The 17,318-nt window shown below is 57.6% G+C and overlaps 8 protein-coding genes across 8 annotated transcripts; 2 read left to right on the top strand and 6 right to left on the bottom strand.

The window, feature by feature from the left end:
* Positions 1-1,874: 1,874 nt before the first annotated feature.
* Positions 1,875-3,128, top strand: B0T26DRAFT_746974 (uncharacterized protein; the record flags this gene model as incomplete). Its single annotated transcript, XM_060444772.1, has 1 exon — positions 1,875-3,128. One exon carries the CDS (start codon positions 1,875-1,877, stop codon positions 3,126-3,128), a length of 1,254 nt encoding a protein of 417 aa, XP_060304034.1.
* Positions 3,129-3,240: 112 nt separating this feature from the next.
* On the bottom strand, positions 3,241-3,999 carry B0T26DRAFT_737580 (uncharacterized protein; the record flags this gene model as incomplete). The annotated part of the gene is made up of 1 exon (XM_060443469.1): positions 3,241-3,999. One exon carries the CDS (start codon positions 3,997-3,999, stop codon positions 3,241-3,243), a length of 759 nt encoding a protein of 252 aa, XP_060304033.1.
* A 980-nt stretch (positions 4,000-4,979) lies between these two features.
* B0T26DRAFT_737579 (uncharacterized protein) lies at positions 4,980-7,219 on the bottom strand (the record flags this gene model as incomplete). Its single annotated transcript, XM_060443468.1, has 3 exons — positions 4,980-5,029; positions 5,289-5,358; positions 6,560-7,219. The coding sequence occupies 3 exons, from the start codon at positions 7,217-7,219 to the stop codon at positions 4,980-4,982; spliced, it is 780 nt and encodes a 259-aa protein (XP_060304032.1).
* A 1,351-nt stretch (positions 7,220-8,570) lies between these two features.
* Positions 8,571-9,198, top strand: B0T26DRAFT_97105 (uncharacterized protein). The gene has a single exon (XM_060448173.1). The coding sequence runs from the start codon at positions 8,661-8,663 to the stop codon at positions 9,012-9,014; it is 354 nt and encodes a 117-aa protein (XP_060304031.1). The 5' UTR covers positions 8,571-8,660; the 3' UTR covers positions 9,015-9,198.
* On the bottom strand, positions 9,017-9,863 carry B0T26DRAFT_97078 (uncharacterized protein). Its single transcript, XM_060448171.1, has 3 exons — positions 9,850-9,863; positions 9,242-9,792; positions 9,017-9,179 (listed from the first exon to the last, which is right to left on the bottom strand). The coding sequence occupies exon 2, from the start codon at positions 9,706-9,708 to the stop codon at positions 9,244-9,246; it is 465 nt and encodes a 154-aa protein (XP_060304030.1). The 5' UTR covers positions 9,709-9,792; positions 9,850-9,863; the 3' UTR covers positions 9,017-9,179; positions 9,242-9,243.
* On the bottom strand, positions 9,857-10,701 carry B0T26DRAFT_97085 (uncharacterized protein). Its single transcript, XM_060448172.1, has one exon. The coding sequence runs from the start codon at positions 10,553-10,555 to the stop codon at positions 9,962-9,964; it is 594 nt and encodes a 197-aa protein (XP_060304029.1). The 5' UTR covers positions 10,556-10,701; the 3' UTR covers positions 9,857-9,961.
* Positions 10,702-14,020: 3,319 nt separating this feature from the next.
* B0T26DRAFT_96929 (uncharacterized protein) lies at positions 14,021-15,308 on the bottom strand. Its single transcript, XM_060448170.1, has 3 exons — positions 15,060-15,308; positions 14,369-14,997; positions 14,021-14,309 (listed from the first exon to the last, which is right to left on the bottom strand). Exons 2-3 carry the CDS (start codon positions 14,894-14,896, stop codon positions 14,163-14,165), a joined length of 675 nt encoding a protein of 224 aa, XP_060304028.1. The 5' UTR covers positions 14,897-14,997; positions 15,060-15,308; the 3' UTR covers positions 14,021-14,162.
* Positions 15,309-16,504: 1,196 nt separating this feature from the next.
* On the bottom strand, positions 16,505-16,896 carry B0T26DRAFT_630230 (uncharacterized protein; the record flags this gene model as incomplete). Its single annotated transcript, XM_060436269.1, has 2 exons — positions 16,505-16,545; positions 16,602-16,896. Coding segments are annotated over 2 exons (336 nt in total), but the record flags the coding sequence as incomplete, so codon positions are not given.
* Positions 16,897-17,318: the final 422 nt, after the last annotated feature.

Raw genomic sequence — 17,318 nt, 5'->3', positions numbered from 1 at the left:
ATGGTCTAGGCCAGCGCCCCAGTGGATTCTATTATAAACCATCCCACTTCCCTACCGAGTTCATTTTGCAGAAGTCCCTGCCCTGCGATTATGCTCTTTTGTTCTGGCCGCTGGGCTCGCCAACGAAAGGCTCATCGAGAAATAATTAGGGGCCAGCCCCAATGTCTCCCGGCGATTGTGCCTGCCAAAATTTCGCCCGGAATCGACCCACTTTTCAAGGAATTGAACCACATTTTTCAGGCCCTGGTTAGCATGCCTCTGTACTTCCTTCATCCTTTATTTTTCTTTCATTCTTGGCCTCGGAATGCCCTCATTTCATTCGGAATGCCCTCATTTCGGGCTGATTGCAACACTTCCCTTTCTCTCTCTCAACGAGTATAAGGAAGCGTTCTTTTCTGTACTCTTAGACCTATTTAGCCAGGTAATTCAATGCGCTGTCCACTTCGATCGCATGCAACACATGCAACACAATACATTCGTCCAGCGAGCACCGGCATGGAGCTTTCTGATCCTCGTTCCCGCCCCTGTCGAGACTCTCCGCCACAGGCACCAGCCCCGAGGCTTCAATTGCGAGCTGGCCCGGCCCAATTCTTAGACCAATCTCGTGGGCGACAGCCAGGTCCCCCATCTCTCATCACTCAGATTATTTGGACACCGGTTCATTGTGCTTCCTCCACTGGGCACGTGTGTTCCTGTGCATCTTGATGTACCGCTCGGTGATTTCTGGAAGTCATCCAACGCCTCCCAATTCTTCAAGATCGGGATTTGCCCCCGCGGGGCCATGCGGATTAATTACCGCGGCATTCTCCCATGGTCGGTCTGGATCGATAAACCCATTTCTCCCAAATTTGGTGCGGTCAAGGACGCCCGCCCATACAACGTTGCTATGACGAACCATTTGTTAGCATGGACGTGAAGGAACACGGAATAACTCTAGCCACTCACTCTAGATCAAAGGCAACGACTTTAGGGAACCTCTGGGTGGTTCGCGGCGCTGTTGCTGTGCACGGGAAGACCCAGGAGCAAGTCCGGATGGGCCTGCCTGTAGCTGTCTAGAGCGATGGGGTGGTGGGTTTGCCTGGTGGTGAGGTCGCAACCATCGGTCAGCAGTCTTGGAAGTATCTGAAGGAGGATTGCCTGGGCTCACCATTGCAAATCTTCTCGTCTGAGCCGGACAGAGCCGAAAACGTCGATTTCTTATCCTTGTTGTTCAATAATTATTTGTGTAAGCCCTGCTGCTGTGGCGATGGACTTCCGCACCTCGGCGGGAAATCGGATGAGCAGAGAAGGTGGAAATGGTTTGACTAACTAAAGTAAAGACCTTCCAATTTCAGCACCTTGGTGGCTTTATATATGAGAATGGCCAAACTCTCGACATCTAGAACCAGCACCGTGATGATGTCTGAACAGGGACGGAGAATTTATCAAACATTCGGATTGCTCGTCGATGGGAACTCGGTTGCAGAGCAGCCACGTCGAGCCCAGGGTGTGCTATTATCATTCTCACGCAAGGCACGGCGGTCGCTGCTGAGCGACACAGCCTGAAACTGGAAAGCCTCAGGCTCAGTCTGCCAATCGTCACAGGCAATTACAAACCGGTGGAGCCCGAGGCTCGGATGTGTCGCTGGCCCACCGTTGCTGCGTATCCGATCCTTTCGCGCATTCGATCCTTTGGCGCATTCGATCCTTTGGCGGGCATCTCATTTGCTGAAACCGAGGACTGCGCCACCTTTCCTGATAATCAATTCGTGTCGCCACGTAATCACCTTAATTATATCCCAAGACAGCTCACCCGGTCTCCCCCCGAAATTCAATGAAACTCCCTCTTCCCGTTTCTTTCGAGTTCTTCCCTCTTGACCAAGTCGTATCTAGACATGGCGCCTAAACCGCACCTACAAATCTTCGGGCAGCCGCCCACCCTCCCGGTCGCGGATGTCGCATCGCCGGCCTTCCCGCAATTTCCGTCGCTTCCGCCCGAGTTGCGCCTCAAGATCTGGCGGTGCGCTCTGCAGCGCCAGCGCATCATCCGCGTGCTGCTCAGGGAGTGGAAGGAATACCTCGACACGGACGCGCCCACCGCGGCCGAGGACGCGCCGTTCGTGGCCCTCGTCGCCGGACACCAGACAGTCAGCAAGCTGATGCGCGTCAGCTGCGAGGCGAGGGCCGAGGCGCTGGCCCACTACCGCGTCCGCATCCCCTGCGAGCTCGTCCTCCCGGGCACCGGCAGCACGCCGTGCCAACCTCGCCGACTGTCCACCCTGTACTTCAACCCCGAGCACGACTTCCTCATGATTTCGTCGCAGTGGGCGGTCAAGAACACTCTGATCGAGTTTCTCGTCCGCCTCAAGACTAGCTACGACCCACGCCGCGTCGGCCTCTTGAACCTCGCCGTCGACGTCAACAGCCTCAACGCCAACGACCTCTACCAGGTCCACCCCCCGGACCTCGAGCCCGACGCGCGAGAAGCGTTCCGGGACACCCTCGCACAGCTCGACGAGGTGTTTTTCGTGTCCGAAATCCGCGCCGGCCGCATCGTCGACGGCTGGCAGAGCGGCTTCACGGGCGAGCGCCACTTCAACCGCTCGCTGCCCGTCATGGCGGCAACGGCGGCGTTTGAGCGCCTGCGCCGCGACCCGCGCGAGGTTCTGGACGACCTCGGGACGAAGATGTACGTGCGCCTGTTCATCGGCCTCGACGCAGTGCGCCTGTGGCGCGAGCTGCTGGCGCGGTGGGCCATCTCGGCGCCGCAGATCGAGTACCGCTGCCTGATGGCCTTTGACCCGACGCTCGGCAGCGACGGCGACGTCACGAGCCGCGTCAGGGCCGAGAGGTTTCTCGAGAAGGAAGACGACGTGTGGCGGAGGCCGATGAGCGAGTGGAGGTATCCGCCCAAAATCTCGGCGGGATCGCCGTTTGGCGATCTCCTGAAGGAGCGGCTCCACGACCCGCCGCCCGCCGACAGGGTGCCGCCCGAGGACCTCGACAGAGCGGTGCGGCCTGCGTTTGGTTTCTGGCTGTTCCCGATCAGTATGATGAAGGCCGTCGCGGAAGCGCCTGCCCCCGTGAACAAGAAGCTCAATCTGTCACAGCACTGGCCTGAGCTGGCGCTCATGGATCTGCCTTTTTGAAGAGATTGCTGCAGCTTGTAAAGAATATTGCCATTCAAGGCATCATGGCTGTACCTGAGGCTGAAATATGGGCCCGAAGATATATACAGTTTTTCGTTCCCAGAGCAAACAGTCAGTAGCGGTCCATGATTAGCTGCGTCTTCAGCGAGTCCTGCGCCAAGAACCAGCCCTGGCCCTGCAGGTAGGCGATAAGGCTGTCGTGCTTGGCCGAAGCCGTGGTGCGGCTGCCCGTCTTGAACGAGGCCTCGACAACGTACTCTATCCCCGTACCGGCAGCGTCGCGGATGGGCCAGACCTCGATATACAGCTCAAGACCGCTCCAGGACCCGACGGACCGCTTGGCGAGCACGGGGCCGAAGGTGCGCGCCACAGCGAGCGCCCCAGTGCCCCAGTTGTTAAACAGCCAGTCGTCGAACTTGTCGGGCGCCTCGTCGATCAACATGTCGCGCGAATTGCTAGTCCCGGGCAGGTCCATGCCGCTGTAGCCGGAGCCGGAGCCCGTCTTCTGGCGGCTGATGGAAAGCGTCTGCTTGGTGTAGCCCCACTCAACCTGGGCGTCGTAGCCCGTGTCGCCGACATCGAAGCCCTCGGCGTTGGCCGTCGTGAGGGCGGCGTCGATGTCGCCGCCCGTAATGTTGTAGCGCTTCTTGTACGTCAGCTCAAAGTCGCTGGCGCCCTCTATCTTGCGGATGCGCGGGCTCCAGCCGGCGTTGTAGATCTCCTTGGAGCTCTTGTCGAGGAACTGCACGTTCATCTTGGTGACCGACGTCGGCATGCCAAACGCCGACCGCACGGCGCTCGTGAGCTTGTTGTCAGATCCGAGGACCGCTGTCGGGTTCAGCAACAGCTTGACCTCGTAGTCGGGGACCATGTTGGGGTTCGCCTGCACCGAGGCGGCCACGGCCACGAGGGCGGCGAGACGGAGGGAGAAGAGCATGACGTAGAATCCGGGCCGATGCCGAGCAACGGGATGGTTTCGAGCGGAAGATGACCAACAGGTTATACAGCCGACAGACGACAGAACTGGGTGATCTGTTTGAGATGAAGCCGGAACCTCACCGTCAGATGCCTCCTGGGTCCGACTGATTATGTAGACACTGGAAGCTCACATTCAATCGAAATCAGCTTTTGAAGACAGATGCTGTTCACAGTAATAATTGAGACTATGCTCAGCATGCTGCGCCCGGCACGTGGGATATCGTATGGAGTTTAGACGGCTAGCTGGCGCACGTGTCGGAGACCGGCGTCTTACTGGCTCTCGATGCAGCGGTGTCGTGCGTGGCGCTCCATAGTCGTGGTGGTGTGAGGGAATAGCTCGCCATCTCGGTCAGTGGAACGGGCAACGCGCGCGAGCAGCAGCCAGAGTCGGAGGAAGGCAGCAGAAGAGGGTTTGCCACTCGAGAAATGGCCGCTGGTCAAGAATTGAAAATGACGGAGCCAGACCCAGAGACAGGCTTCAGCCGGTTCGCGCAATTTACCCGGTGGCAACAGACACAATTCCTATTCCGGGTTTTGTTGGCTGCATCAGTACGCCCTTGGAGCCCGGGAGGCTGTCTCCGCAGTCCGCTGCATAGGGTGCCGCTGGCTGGGACGGCAATCGTTGCATCTCGCCTTGATGGCTCCGGGGCAAGGCGACTAACTACTGCCGCGCTGCGAGGCGATTGGGCGACCGCCGGGTCGTCGATATAAGTTAATCTACCCGGCCGCTATAGCCGCATTGGCATGCTATTTATGGACCAAGGCACCTCGGCCAGAACTGGAGGGCATGACGGACTGCAGAACGACTGGTGATAAAAGGGCCATCCTGGAGCAGTTTATTTTTATTTTTCTTTTTGTTTTCTTTGTACCAATTCACCCTGCCATCATGAAGTTCAGCCACTCGATCAACAGACTCCTGCTCGCTGCCATTCTCTCGCTTGCCCCAGCATGTCTTGCCGAAGACGCCTCGACATGTCTAGCAGAAGATGTGTCGGCCCCAACAGTGTCCGAAGCCTCGACAGTGTCTGAAGCATCGACAGTGTTTGAAGCCTCCACATTGTCTGAAACATCGACAGTGTTTGAAGCCTCCACATTGTCTGAAGCCTTCACATTGTCTGAAGCCTCCACAGTGTCTGAAGCCACGCCAGTCTCTGAAGCTACACCAACGCAGGAGGCCAGCACCATCGCCACTAGCGTCAGATCCGCCAACACCACCACTGTCAGCTACTCCAACACCACCACCACCACGGTCCTCTACGCCAATACCAGCACCACGAGCACTACCAGCACCGCCAGCACCCAGTCTACCAAGCCACCCGGCCAGTTCGGCACAATCATTCGCGAGTTTGGCTTCATCCGCCTCAGCTGGCGGCGCTGTCCCACCTGCTCGCCTACGAGCTGTGGGGTCGACAAGGGCAGCGCAAGCAGCCTACCTACCTCGAGTAGCTCGACAGCCAAGAGTGTCTTGACGTCAGCCGAGTTGTCTGTGCCGACAGCGACGCCAATGGCAGAAGCGGCAGACACCTGGACGCTGTGTCGATGATTATTGCGCACCACCGTATTACCAAGCTCGGCAACGATTGCTTCGCAGGGCAGGGAGTTCATGGGCACGATGTCACTCGGGTCTTGGCGTAGTCAGTCAGCAGTCGAGAGGGTCTAGATCGCCGGCACTGGGGCCGTGGTATGTATTTTCCCGTCTAAAAGGCCTTTTCCTTACATCGAGTACAATGCAAAAAGATAATATGTACATTTGAATGATATGTGTTGCGGCGAGTTCCTTCGCTGTCTTACAATGCTGCGCCGAGAAGCGCGCAAAAGAGTGTTGTTGCGACGAGCGCCAGCGCCGGTGCCGCACCACCCGCCCCCCGATGCGCAGCATTCACGGGCACGAGGGTCGGTTTCGACGTGCCGAGTGTGTTGTTGCGGCTGCCCGCGACGGTCACGACCGCAAAGGTGGTCGAGGCCGGGAGGAGGTCCACTGTCGTCGAGGTCGTTGTGTACTCGACGGCGCTTGGGTTGGCAGCAGCCTGGAGGGAGGCGGCCTGGGAAGTGGTCTGGTTAGCGGGGGCTTGGCTCGTGGGGGTATAGCTCGTGGGGGCCTGGCTCGTGGTCGGGGCAACCGGTGCCGCCGTGGAGAGCTGAGAGGTGGTAGAGCTCACGGTATCCGCCTGGGCAGCGCTGGGCACGGTTGTGCTTGGGGCAGGAGGCTTGGTGCTGGAGACCTCCTTGAAGATTGCGGGCGTCGGGGTTGTTGAGGTGCTGGAACTGGTGGAAGTCGTGCCTGGGGCACTCTTCTCGGACTCGCTCGCAGGGGCAGCGGGAACCTGCGCCTGCGGGACCGGGGGAGCAGCTTGGGCCTGGACGGGAGCGGCCTGGACCGGGGCCGCGGGAGCCTGAGTTGGAGTGGACTGCGCCGGGGGAGAGGCATCGCCCTCCTTGGCATGGGAGCCCACAACCTGGCCCGTGCCTGCCACCACAGTCTTGCCAGTCATGTACTGGATGTTGTAGACTGGCGCCGAGGTCAGCGTGTTGGTCAGCCCCAGCGTGTGGGGGCAGCTGGGCTGGTTGCTGGTCGCCAGGTCGAGCGAACACGTCTCGTCGAAGCCCAGCGTGCAGATGGCGTCGCAGATGTTGTACAGGACGTAGTTCTTGGCAACCCAGCTGTTTGGCTGCGAGAGGCAGCTCGCGACAAAGTTCATGCTGTTGGCGGCGCTGAGCGGCAGCTTGGAGCCTGGGGTGTAGATGAGGTCGGCGCACTCGGACGCGTCCACCTCCTGGTAATCCATGGCGACGGTCCCGCCCGCGATGGGGTCGGCCGTGGCGGAGCTGCCCGTCTGCAGGTAGTTCCAGGCATCGTAGCTGATGTCGTAGGCGCCACCCGACTGGTCGATGCGCAGCAGGTGGACTGAACGGCTGCCGTACGTCAGCTTGACGCAGATGTTGTTGCAGTCGACAGAGCCGGGCCAGTAGGCTACGCGATCCGTGTTGATCTTGCAGCCGAGCACGCCGACCGAGGACGAGTAGCTATCGTGCGGAGTGACCCAGGCACCGGTGGCCGCGGCGGCAGTCGCGAAAGCGAGGACGGGGAAAACGAGGGCGCTTGAGGCGTGCATCTTTGCATGTCTGTCGGTCAGTTGGAGGAACGAAACGAGTTGGACGGCTGGCCTTGAGAGGTCTGAGAGACGTGAAAGACTGTCTTGAGAAAGGGAACAAATGAGGGAACCAGAACTAGCTGTCCAAGGAATGGGATCGGCCGCTGGATGGGCTCAATGCTGAATGAATGTGCGTCTGTCTAGAGACTGCTGAAATGAGGGACAATGCTCAAAAGAGTGGCCTGACACAGTCACGGCAGAGAGAGAGATGCGATTCCGGGGAAAAGAATGGATATACAGGCCGGGCCGGCTGTGTAAGGAACGTGGGTGCGGACAGAAAAATCCCGGGTGGTGCTGGTGCGGCCCAGCAGCCTTAAATCTGAATTTTTTTTCCCTGTTCTTTTTCGGGCTGACTTCCTACCAGAGGCGAGGGGGTGGCGGGGAGGTCGCACTGTTCGGGGCACGGGCGGCCAAGCGCGGTCAGGCCCGCTTTCCAGGGACAGTTGGCCGCTGATTTGTGAGAGCGCCGTTGGTACCTGCAGCGAACAGGGGCAGGTGAGGGGAACCCGCCGACGTGGACCGTGTGCACACGGTGTGCGTCCACTGCTGTTGCCCCCAAGGAGCGCCAGCAAGGCGCCAACTGCAACACCGCCACTTGCCCCTGTCCACGTACCTACGCGGGCCGAATCCCAGTCAAGACTGTCAAAGTGGCAGCTGCTGCCGTTGCGATCCTGTGGGCGCGTCACGGGGCAAGCGCGGTGTTCGCTCGCAGGTCGCAACCGGCCCCAATCGGAGCCGCAAAAGTGAGCCGGGAGGCCATGGCGCGCGTTACGGGTCGAGACTGTGTCTTGCCGGCAGCGAAGTTTCGTCGGATGAGGTGGGCCGAGGTCCTGTCAATCGGCGCTTCTCCTGGCGGTTTGTTCCGCGGCACAGCTCAGTCAGCTCCTGCAGAGCTGAGGTGAGAGCCACAAGCCACGGCAGTTGGAACTTGGGGCCAAGACGACGGGATCGTCTCTGATGCGCGCCATGTATGTGAGACTGTTGGGGTTCCTATTTTTGGAGCGAGCTTAATCGGACGCCAGGGTTCGTCTGCCGTTTTCCCGCTCCGATCCCCGGGTTTCAGCCCGAACAACGGCGCTGCTGCCCTACGACTCGCAGGAGCGCCAACAGTCGATCCAGGATGACAAACTGCATGCTGAATTGACAACCATTCGTTCGGCGCGGGACATTCATTGGGTCGATTCCTAGTGCACCACTGCTCTGCATCTCTACACTTGCGCATGGCTAGCTGCCATCCAAACCTGCATCAATGCGACGGACGGCGACGTCAGGCCTCGCTTTTACAGGCTGGTGGAAGATTGAGATAAGATGGTAGTCGGCGACTGAGGAGCGCAGTGTTTGTCTTCGGTTTGCTCTCTGTCCGACAACTTGAGATTGAAGAGTTCGGTTGACGCGAAAGGAAATGAGGGGAAAATTGAAAGCGAGGGGGGGGGGGGGGGTTATACTCTTTTGGGTCCTTCCGTTTCGGGCGCTGGCGAACATTGGAAGTCACGATCCGATGGCGTCTCCAACAGAGGCTGCAGTAGTGCGAGGCAAGCGCACCCAAACATGCCCTACGCGGGGCCAAATTCGGATAACCGTTGTGCCGATTCATCGTGCGCACGCTATCTTGGCTGCAGAGACTTTATCCCGAATAGGTTGTTTGACATGGAAGTCGAACAGGCTATGCACACCCAAACTCGTCCACCCTCCAGCGCGTTGCAGTCAAGTTAAATGGAAGCTAGCCATGTTTGTTGGGCGACATGGCAATTCATGATTGCATGCAGCACCAGTGTATCCTCGGAAGGTCAAGCGATGCGTGGTAGGTGAATGCATTTGATTGCACGCCGTTGGTCAAGGGAGCCCAACGGCCAAAAGATCAACAACGGCTAGTAGATGCACATGCAGGATTCAATATGACGATAATTAGTTCGAGGCGCGTCTGACGAGTAGACAGGGCAAATTAGCTTCGGTGCGGACGCCTAAAATACACAGGATACTTGCCTTCAGCTCCCCAGCATCCGCCTCAGATTCAATACCTCGTGCTTCGTCACGAACACACCAAGCCCGGCCATTCCCTCGCTGGCGGACCCGTCCAGCATGTCGACGAGATCGCGCACCTTGGCACACTCCCAGCCGCCCTCGCCGTTGGTCCAGAACACGCGCTTGATGCCCGCGCAGTGCATGTACGAGACGCAGCGGTAGCACGGGCGAGAGTCGACAGCAGAAGGGTATGGCGGGTGGCGGTCTCCTGGCGAACCAGACAATGGCGCACGCGCCGTTGGGAAGGTCAGCTCGTCGTGCAGCGAGCCAGCTGTTGATGTTGAAGCGACAGACCGAGCTGGCGACGGGCAGCAATCGGCCGACGGCGATGCGTCGGGCGGGGATAAGGATAGGTCCGGTGTCTGTAGCTTGGTGTGGGCGAGGCGGGCAACGTAGATATCGGCGCCGACGAGCTTGGGGTGCTTCATGCGGTCGAGGACTGTGTGCGACGCGCGCTTTGCATGGCCAGTAGGCACGAGAATGTGCTTGCGTGACCGGAGCGCGTCCTGCGGCTGCTCGATGTTGGCCGACATGTCCACGTTATAATCTAGAGGGGATGAGTGGCTGACCTGAACTGCGGAAATCGTGGCATTTGTTGTTCTCGTGGGAGAAATGGGTGTTGTCTTTGGGCCTGAAGATGGCAAATTCGACAAGAATGCATTCGTAGACTCCGGGGGCGTGTTAGAGCCCTTGGTCTTGGTTCTCTTGCTCTTGTTCTGATTCCGGTTCTGATTCGGACTCGGTGTCGGAGACCCCAGCGTCACATCGAGGTGGAGCGGCTTCAAAACGCCACCCGTCGGCCTGAGGCGCGCCGGAGTCCGGTTGAACGCCCGACTCGAGCGCCTCGAGGCACACGCGCTCGACGTAGGCCTGGACACTGCGGGGCAATCCCTGGGGTTTGGTGTGGCGACCCGATAATTTGAGGCCCTGTTTAATGCGCGATGTTGACCTGGCGGCACCGGCACTGCTCGATGCGAGGGCGGCGTCGATTGCCATCATCTCGGCATGCATGCTGAGGCAGGTGCTGGCCTGCTGGATGCCACCGTCAGAAATTCCAGGACAATCTGAGCCGCAGGGGTCAGATGTCTTGGCATTGGGCTTCCTGGCAACATTGGGGCTAGTGTTGAGCGCACGCCCGTCATAGCCCGGGCGATAGTCGTTGAAGCCTCGGCCGATGATCTTGCCGCCCTTGACGACGACGCAGCCGTGGCGCTGGCGCAGGGGCGAGTGCGCGGCCTGCTCCAGGCACTGATTCAGGTAAGAGTTGTTCTTCATTGTGAGGATGGTGCGGCGATTGCTCGAGGATGGTGAGGCAGGTAAAGTGTAGCTTGAGTGCAGGTCAATTTTTGCAGATTAATTCCGGTGCAGATGTGATGGCGACGAAGGTGAGAGTCTTGGACAGCTGGACTGTTGGTTGTTTTCGGTGGTGACTCCCGCCAACGGCAACCCAACACGCAGCCGCACGGGTCAAGCGGGGCAGTGAAGTGTGAGGTGGGGCAGTGAAACAGTTGGGATTTGCGGGGCTGGGCAATGCAACCTCGAGTCATCGCTGATGGGAAGCGTAAAGGCAAAGCGAGTCAACTGCTATTTCCTTCCTCGATAAAGTTGCAGTGATCACGCCCCATCCGAACATCTGGGGGAGCAGCGAAGTTGCAGTGCACATCAGGCAGGTGAAAGATGACTCAAGATTGCAATTTATTAAAATCTGGAACAACTGTTTACATTATCCCCGAGTGTTAAATTCAGATCTAATTAACGTTATGCCAAACGAATGTGTTGCACCGGACCTTCGGAGAGTCTGGAAGCTGCGCAAAGCGAAATACGAAGACCAGGACGACCACCAATGCGAGTATTACCAAAAGAATGTGTTACCATCCCGAGTTCTTGGCCAACTGAGAATCTGCACCCTAGGGAACGCACAACGGGGATGTCGTTCGGAAGCAAGACCAGCTGCACACCATGACACGGATTGAAATATCTGCCAGCCATATGATAGACTTAGCATGCATTAATGTTGGGGTCGGCCCTGTTACAAAAACGACAAGTTAGCACGATACAAGAGGGTCGGGGAAGAGCGGTGCGCTCCTGGCAGAGATGGCAAAACGTTTTGAGCAGACTCGAAACTGTTGCAGTAGGCGAGGTACTCACTTGAAGTGAAACCCATTTGCATTGTCCTCAAAGTTGCCGCCGTGTTTGCAATCGGTAACTATATTTTTCAATCCACTTTTGCAATCAGCAGCAACCAGGGTCTTTTTAAAGTCTTTGCGGTTGGAGGTGGTGACTTGTATCGATCGGGCCGTGTCGACGTTGTTGATCGGAATGCATGTGGACTTAAAGCTCCCGTCAGTGTTCGACTGTGATAAGTCAATATCGGTATTACAAAAGGCAATTGATAGGGAGGCATGACGAATTGATAGGGAGGCATGACTCTTAGGGAGGCATGAAAATCCCGGTCGTTGATTGGCCCAATTTTTATTATTAGTGCAGGACTCCCCCACCAAAAGCGTTGAAGCCAGTTCGGTTAACATGCCTAAAGCAGTTTTAGGTACGCAGGTCGGGCTCGAGCCCGACTTACAGACTTCAAAAACGGTCGGCATCGAGGGAGGCAACTTTAAAGACTAAAACTCCAGCTCGAGCCCGTGAAGTAAATTAGTAGGTTTTTCGGTTACGTATATAAGTTATAATACTAAGGAAAGAGCGACCCGAAGTTATAATTTACAGCCGTCACCTCTTTACATCATCACTCAACATCTCCCACTGGCTCCGTCGCCTGCGAATGCTGGGTTGTAACCTACGACCGCTGGCGCGGGCGCCTGTCGTGTTCCCAGCCCCTAGTAAGGCCGACTGGCTTCGTGTCCTGCGCGGGGATGGCATGCTCGCCTGGCTACTCTCTTCCTGGCCCTCCTCCAGCGCCAGCCGAGCCAGCGTCGACTTATTCCGGCTCCCTCGCGGCCGACCCCGTCGACCTTGACTGGCCTGGCTAGCGGGCTGGGACCTCGATTGATCTGGCGCCCGGACTGTAAGCTGCAACGGAATTGGCTCCTTGGTATTCTTAGGCCTGCCACGGAGGTTGGTTGCAATCCTTGGGTCGAGGATTCGCCGGTAAGGATTGCGAGATGTGGACTGTCGCAAGTGCCATCGTGGGTGAACCTCCCACTCGGTGAATGCGCCGGCGTCTGTAAGCTTGGCGTAGATCGTGTGCGGGCAAGGGATCCCAAGTTCCGTCGAGACCGAGCAATCATCCGTACAATCACCTAGCGGGGCTGGGCGAGGAACCCTCCCCGTCGGCATTGCCTTCCACGCCAGCCGATACTGTTCAGTAATTAACCCCAGCGCTTTCGACGATATCACCCCCGACAAACTGCCTAAATACTCAGCGCCTGGGCCTCGGTTGCTACGTGCCGTGAGCACCTCATCCGCTGCACAGGCATCAAAAAAATCCCATTCCTGGTCGACAATCATGTCCTGCATCGCCTCGAAAAGGCGATATAGGTGACTCATGCCATTCAAAAGGTAACTCTTGACGTTATTATTACTTGCTTCCGTACCCGACGTAACGCGAATGCCGAAGTTGCGATACTTGCGAATAAAACAGCGTGCCCATTGCGCTCTAACGGGCATGTAAGTCCCGTAGAGGTACCGCAAGATGACTCGTTGGTCGTCAAATTCCTTGCAAAGATTCGCCCAGGCCTTTTCAAACCCTTCCTCACTTTCAGCGAATACAACCAACTTCCACATCGCCAAAACCCCTTGGTAAGTATGTGGGATGGTATCAGGAGCTGATGCGTGGACTAATTGCCTGTCCCGGTTGTTGAGCCGGGGTGGTTGAGAGGGGGCAGGAGTGTCGTCGGCAGAATCGGAAGAAGGGAAAGGATTGCTGCTGCTACTACTACTGCTGCTAAACGAAAGCTGATCCTTAACCTATCGCTGTTTGGCCCGAAGAAGGACATTGGAATTGATATGGTAGATGCAGATCTGTTGCTGTACTTCGGGGAATTGGTGATCCAATGCAGCCTTCATCGCATCGTCAAAATCAGTAATGATGACGTCGGGCTGCCGGATGGAATGCTGCTCCATCAATTGTCGCATACTCTCTGCAAGGAACTGGAATGCTTCGCGCCTCTCGTTATCAATTAGGCCAAATGCGGCATTGAAGACCGTGCCGAGGCAGGTTTGACCGGTCGCCTGGAAAAGGGGAAGCTTAAAGCAATTGGTATTGTAGGTATTATCGAAGCTGATTACTTCAGGGAATCGCTGCCACGTTTGGATACAGTATGGAAAGGTCCAGACAAGCCCGACGGGTCGGTCTGGGTCCTCGTCGGCCCATTTGACCAAGTATGGGATCTCCTTCTAATCGAACAGCTTGATGAGGGCTGCGGTAGGAGTGTGACCTCCCAGTTTCTCTCGGATGATAAGAGACCGAGCATTTTAAATATCTCGGCGAGTAAAAACCGAATCAGGATGCTGTTCCTGAACGATAGCTCGAATATCCCGAGACCGAATACCGACTCGACGACTTGACGATTCAATGGTTGCCTTGACGGAATCACCGAGCCGTCGGTGTACCGGATGTGCAGATGCATTAAGACTTGGCCCATGGTTATGCTGGTTGTGCTTGGTATCTGTATGCTGGCGTAAAAGCCATTCCCCCTCTTGAAGAGCCTCGGCGATGACTATCTACTGACAGCCACACTTCCTGCTCTTTCGCTCCCGTAGTCCTGCACCGCGAGAGGGTTTTGGCTCTCCAAACCGATCGCATTGGAACGAGTATCGGATCCTCCGACCCATATATGAATATCCTTGTCGCCGAACAATGCCAAAGCCATTAGCTTTGGCAAATATATTGACCAAGCCAAAGAGAACCTCCGCTGAAGGTGCAGGGTTACCTGGGATAGGTGGGTTGGGGATCGAAGGCGGAGCCGGCGAGGCAGAGAGGGCAGAAGTTGAGCTTGGGTTCGGAGATGTACTGCTGGCTGGATCGGCTCCAGGCGAGCGAGGTGGCGAGCGAGGTGGCGAATACGGCGGAGGGCTGTCGAGTGTATCGGAATCAGCCGGCGACCAACCCCATTTCTCACGCCAGGCGCATACTCTTTCGAAAGACCGGATACATTCCTGAGTGAGCCGACGCTCCTCGCCGATGACCTCTCGGACCAATCGCAGGGCAGATCGGAACTGCGTCCGAGGAGAGAGAGGTCCGTTGGATTGCTGGCTTGGTTCGGGAGAGGAACTGGCCAGCAAATCAGGCTCTGGCCCGGGTATCGGTATCGTGACTTGCATCGATCGCCCCCCCGGTCTAGGGAGATCGTTCGAAAAGTAAAGCTTATAGTCGGATCGCAACTGCCACGTGGGCGCATGGAGCCCGCGTGATCCGTGGGGGCGTGGGACAGTAGTAAACGTTTCCGGGTGAGAAGCAAAGAGGTTGCTCAATACATCTTCATCCCCAATGCCGTACCATTGCCCGATACTGGAGCTTTGGCTTACGGCCGATCGCGAGGGCGAAGGGTCGGATCGTGGGGTATTGTTGTTGGTTCGTTGGCGCTTCCGAGAATGCGATTGATCGTCAAGATCATCGCTCCCTACTTGTCGCTTCGAATGGCGACTCGAACGGGTTTCCATATTGGCAAAGCAAGGGATTCTTCGTCAAGAGGGCTTGTGATGGCTTCGCTTCGTTACGTGCATTGGATTTAACGCGTCAAGCTGAAGGGAGCTCTGGGCAGCTTCTGTGGGTCAGTTGAGACAGGACTTCGGAAGGTTGGTGGCAGAATTCACTTGCACTAACAATAAAAATTGGGCCAATCAACGACCGGGATTTTCATGCCTCCCTAAGAGTCATGCCTCCCTATCAATTCGTCATGCCTCCCTATCAATTGCCTTACAAAAACCATCAATCTCAGAGTTCACCGGCGATATATCGCTGGGGAATTCTTGGCCACCGCCAAAGCAGTTGCTACCATCAGCACCGACGGCCGTGACGAAGCCGAATGCAAAGAGGGAGGCGATAGTGGCAGTCTTCATTTTGTTGCTGTTTAATGTCAATGACTGGTGGTGGTGTGTTTTTTGAATTGAGTGGCTGCTGGTAATAGACGTGATGTGCTGTTGTGAGATTGATGTCGATGAGGGCTGGAAGTGCAGCAGCGTTAACGCAAGCCGCCCTTTATAGTCAGACGAGGAAGCCATTTTCGACGACGTGCACTTCGGACCATGGCCACGCCCCGCCGGGGCATTCGGTGAACGCCCGGCGACACGCAAGCACCATCCAGCGACAGACAAGACAAGACCATGTTTCTGTGTCAAGCACCCACGTTAAGTGCCGACGAGAGAGCCTGAATTCGATTCATTGCTGTTGCTATGAGACACTCGCTAACCTATTTTTTTGTCTCAGCGATGTGGATGAACTGTCAACTCGTTCAAAACGCGGCCGTTGTTGCCCCAGCCCAAGCCCCAAGCCCCAAGCCCCAAGCCCCAAGCCCCAAGCCCAGCCAAGTAGTGTTCAATGCCAAGAGAAAGCCAAGCCGAAACATATTGCTTCCCGTCACACCCTTGAGAGGGTCGTGCCGTGTCTGGTGGGTGCGTGACGTGGCCGCACACGGCAGCAGCGGTCTGACCGGAGCCCACTGCCTTGGCCGCGGATCGTGAGGAAGCGCGCTTCCCGCCACCTCTCGCTCCCGCATCAACCCCTCTCCGGGCCCAAGGCCATGTCAGGTCCGAAGCCGGTTCAACGACGGCCTATCACCGCCTGGCCTCAGCCAGTAAAACCAGATGACCCCGGCCTGTCCACACCCATGCTGCCATTCGAGTTCAAATGAGACGAAATCATCGTTTCGATAATGAGGTGGTGCCAGATCAGGACATGCGCCGGGACCACGACCGGCCTAGACGCACCAGAAATGGAAACTTGTCCTGGTTTAGCTTCTTGGCCATCTTGAGGTCGTCGACGCTGCTCGGCGACAGGCTTCTCTTCTCGGGGCCACTAGCTGCACGCTTTCCCTTGGCCGACCGCTGCAGCTGTGGCGACTGGACAGCGGCTTCCGGCTGTTGCGACTGCTGCGCTGCCGGCTGCTGCTGGGAAAGCCGACGGGGCCTCTGGGCCTCGGGAAGGTCCGGCTTGGGCGGCAGCGTGGGGGCTCGCTCGACTGGAACCAGATCGAGCGGGGACACCTCGTCGTAGCTGACAGGAAAGGCCTCGCTCTTGGGGCGTCCGGCGACGTCGCTCTCGCGGCTGGACCCGGCCATGAATGCAAACGGGAACTCGATCTCTTGGCCGACTGCACAGCACGTCAGCGTCATGTAACAACCACGGGCGCAGAGTCGAGGCACATACCCAGTGTCGTCCACAGCCGCATGTCGACCGTGTACTTGAAGTATTCGTTGGTGACGGTGCCGAAGCCATTGTGGCTCATCCACACGACGACCGACTCCTCGGCCGCCTTGATGGCGTCGGCCTTTTGGCCGGGGATCAGGAGGCGCGTGTCCTTGCTAGCGGCAAAATTGAGGACAAACTGCCTCCGCGAGTACTCGGCGGCCGTGAGGGCCTTCATGACGTTGACCTGCTCAATGTCGAGCGGCGTCGACCGCCGACGGCTCTCCCTCACGGCCGCGTTTGCCGCTGTCGTCATGGTGCGTGGGTGCAGAAGCCGGCCGGTGGGCGTCAGGGGTGCTGGCGATGACGAAAAGGACGTTGTGGTTGCCGCATTGAAGGCTGCAGCGATAAGAGGCGGTTGGGCGGCTTGGGCGACGGCGGAGCAGAGGTTGATGGTGCCCAACGATCAATCCTATCAGACTGCGACAGACCTGGCCACGATGTGCCAAATCCAAGCAGCGGGTCGAGGGCTTTATTTGTGCATTTCAGCGCTCTCGCTTTGTCGTCGGGGCTGTGAGGGAGTGGCGAGCGGCGGCTGGAACTGAGGGACGCGGGCCGTTTGAGGAAAGCCGCGAGAAGAGAGGTAGGTAAATGGAGTGCCTGCTCCCTCCCGGTCGAAATTCGTGCCAGCATTCGGTCGACGACCAATCGTCAGGGTACCAAGACGTCGGGAAGCTG

Source organism: Lasiosphaeria miniovina, assembly GCF_030549165.1.
Source record: "Lasiosphaeria miniovina strain SMH2392-1A chromosome Unknown B0T26scaffold_1, whole genome shotgun sequence".
NCBI classification, from domain to species: domain Eukaryota; kingdom Fungi; phylum Ascomycota; class Sordariomycetes; order Sordariales; family Lasiosphaeriaceae; genus Lasiosphaeria; species Lasiosphaeria miniovina.
The sequence above is the reverse complement of the archived record's forward strand: the minus strand, read 5'-3'. Positions and strand labels throughout refer to the sequence as shown.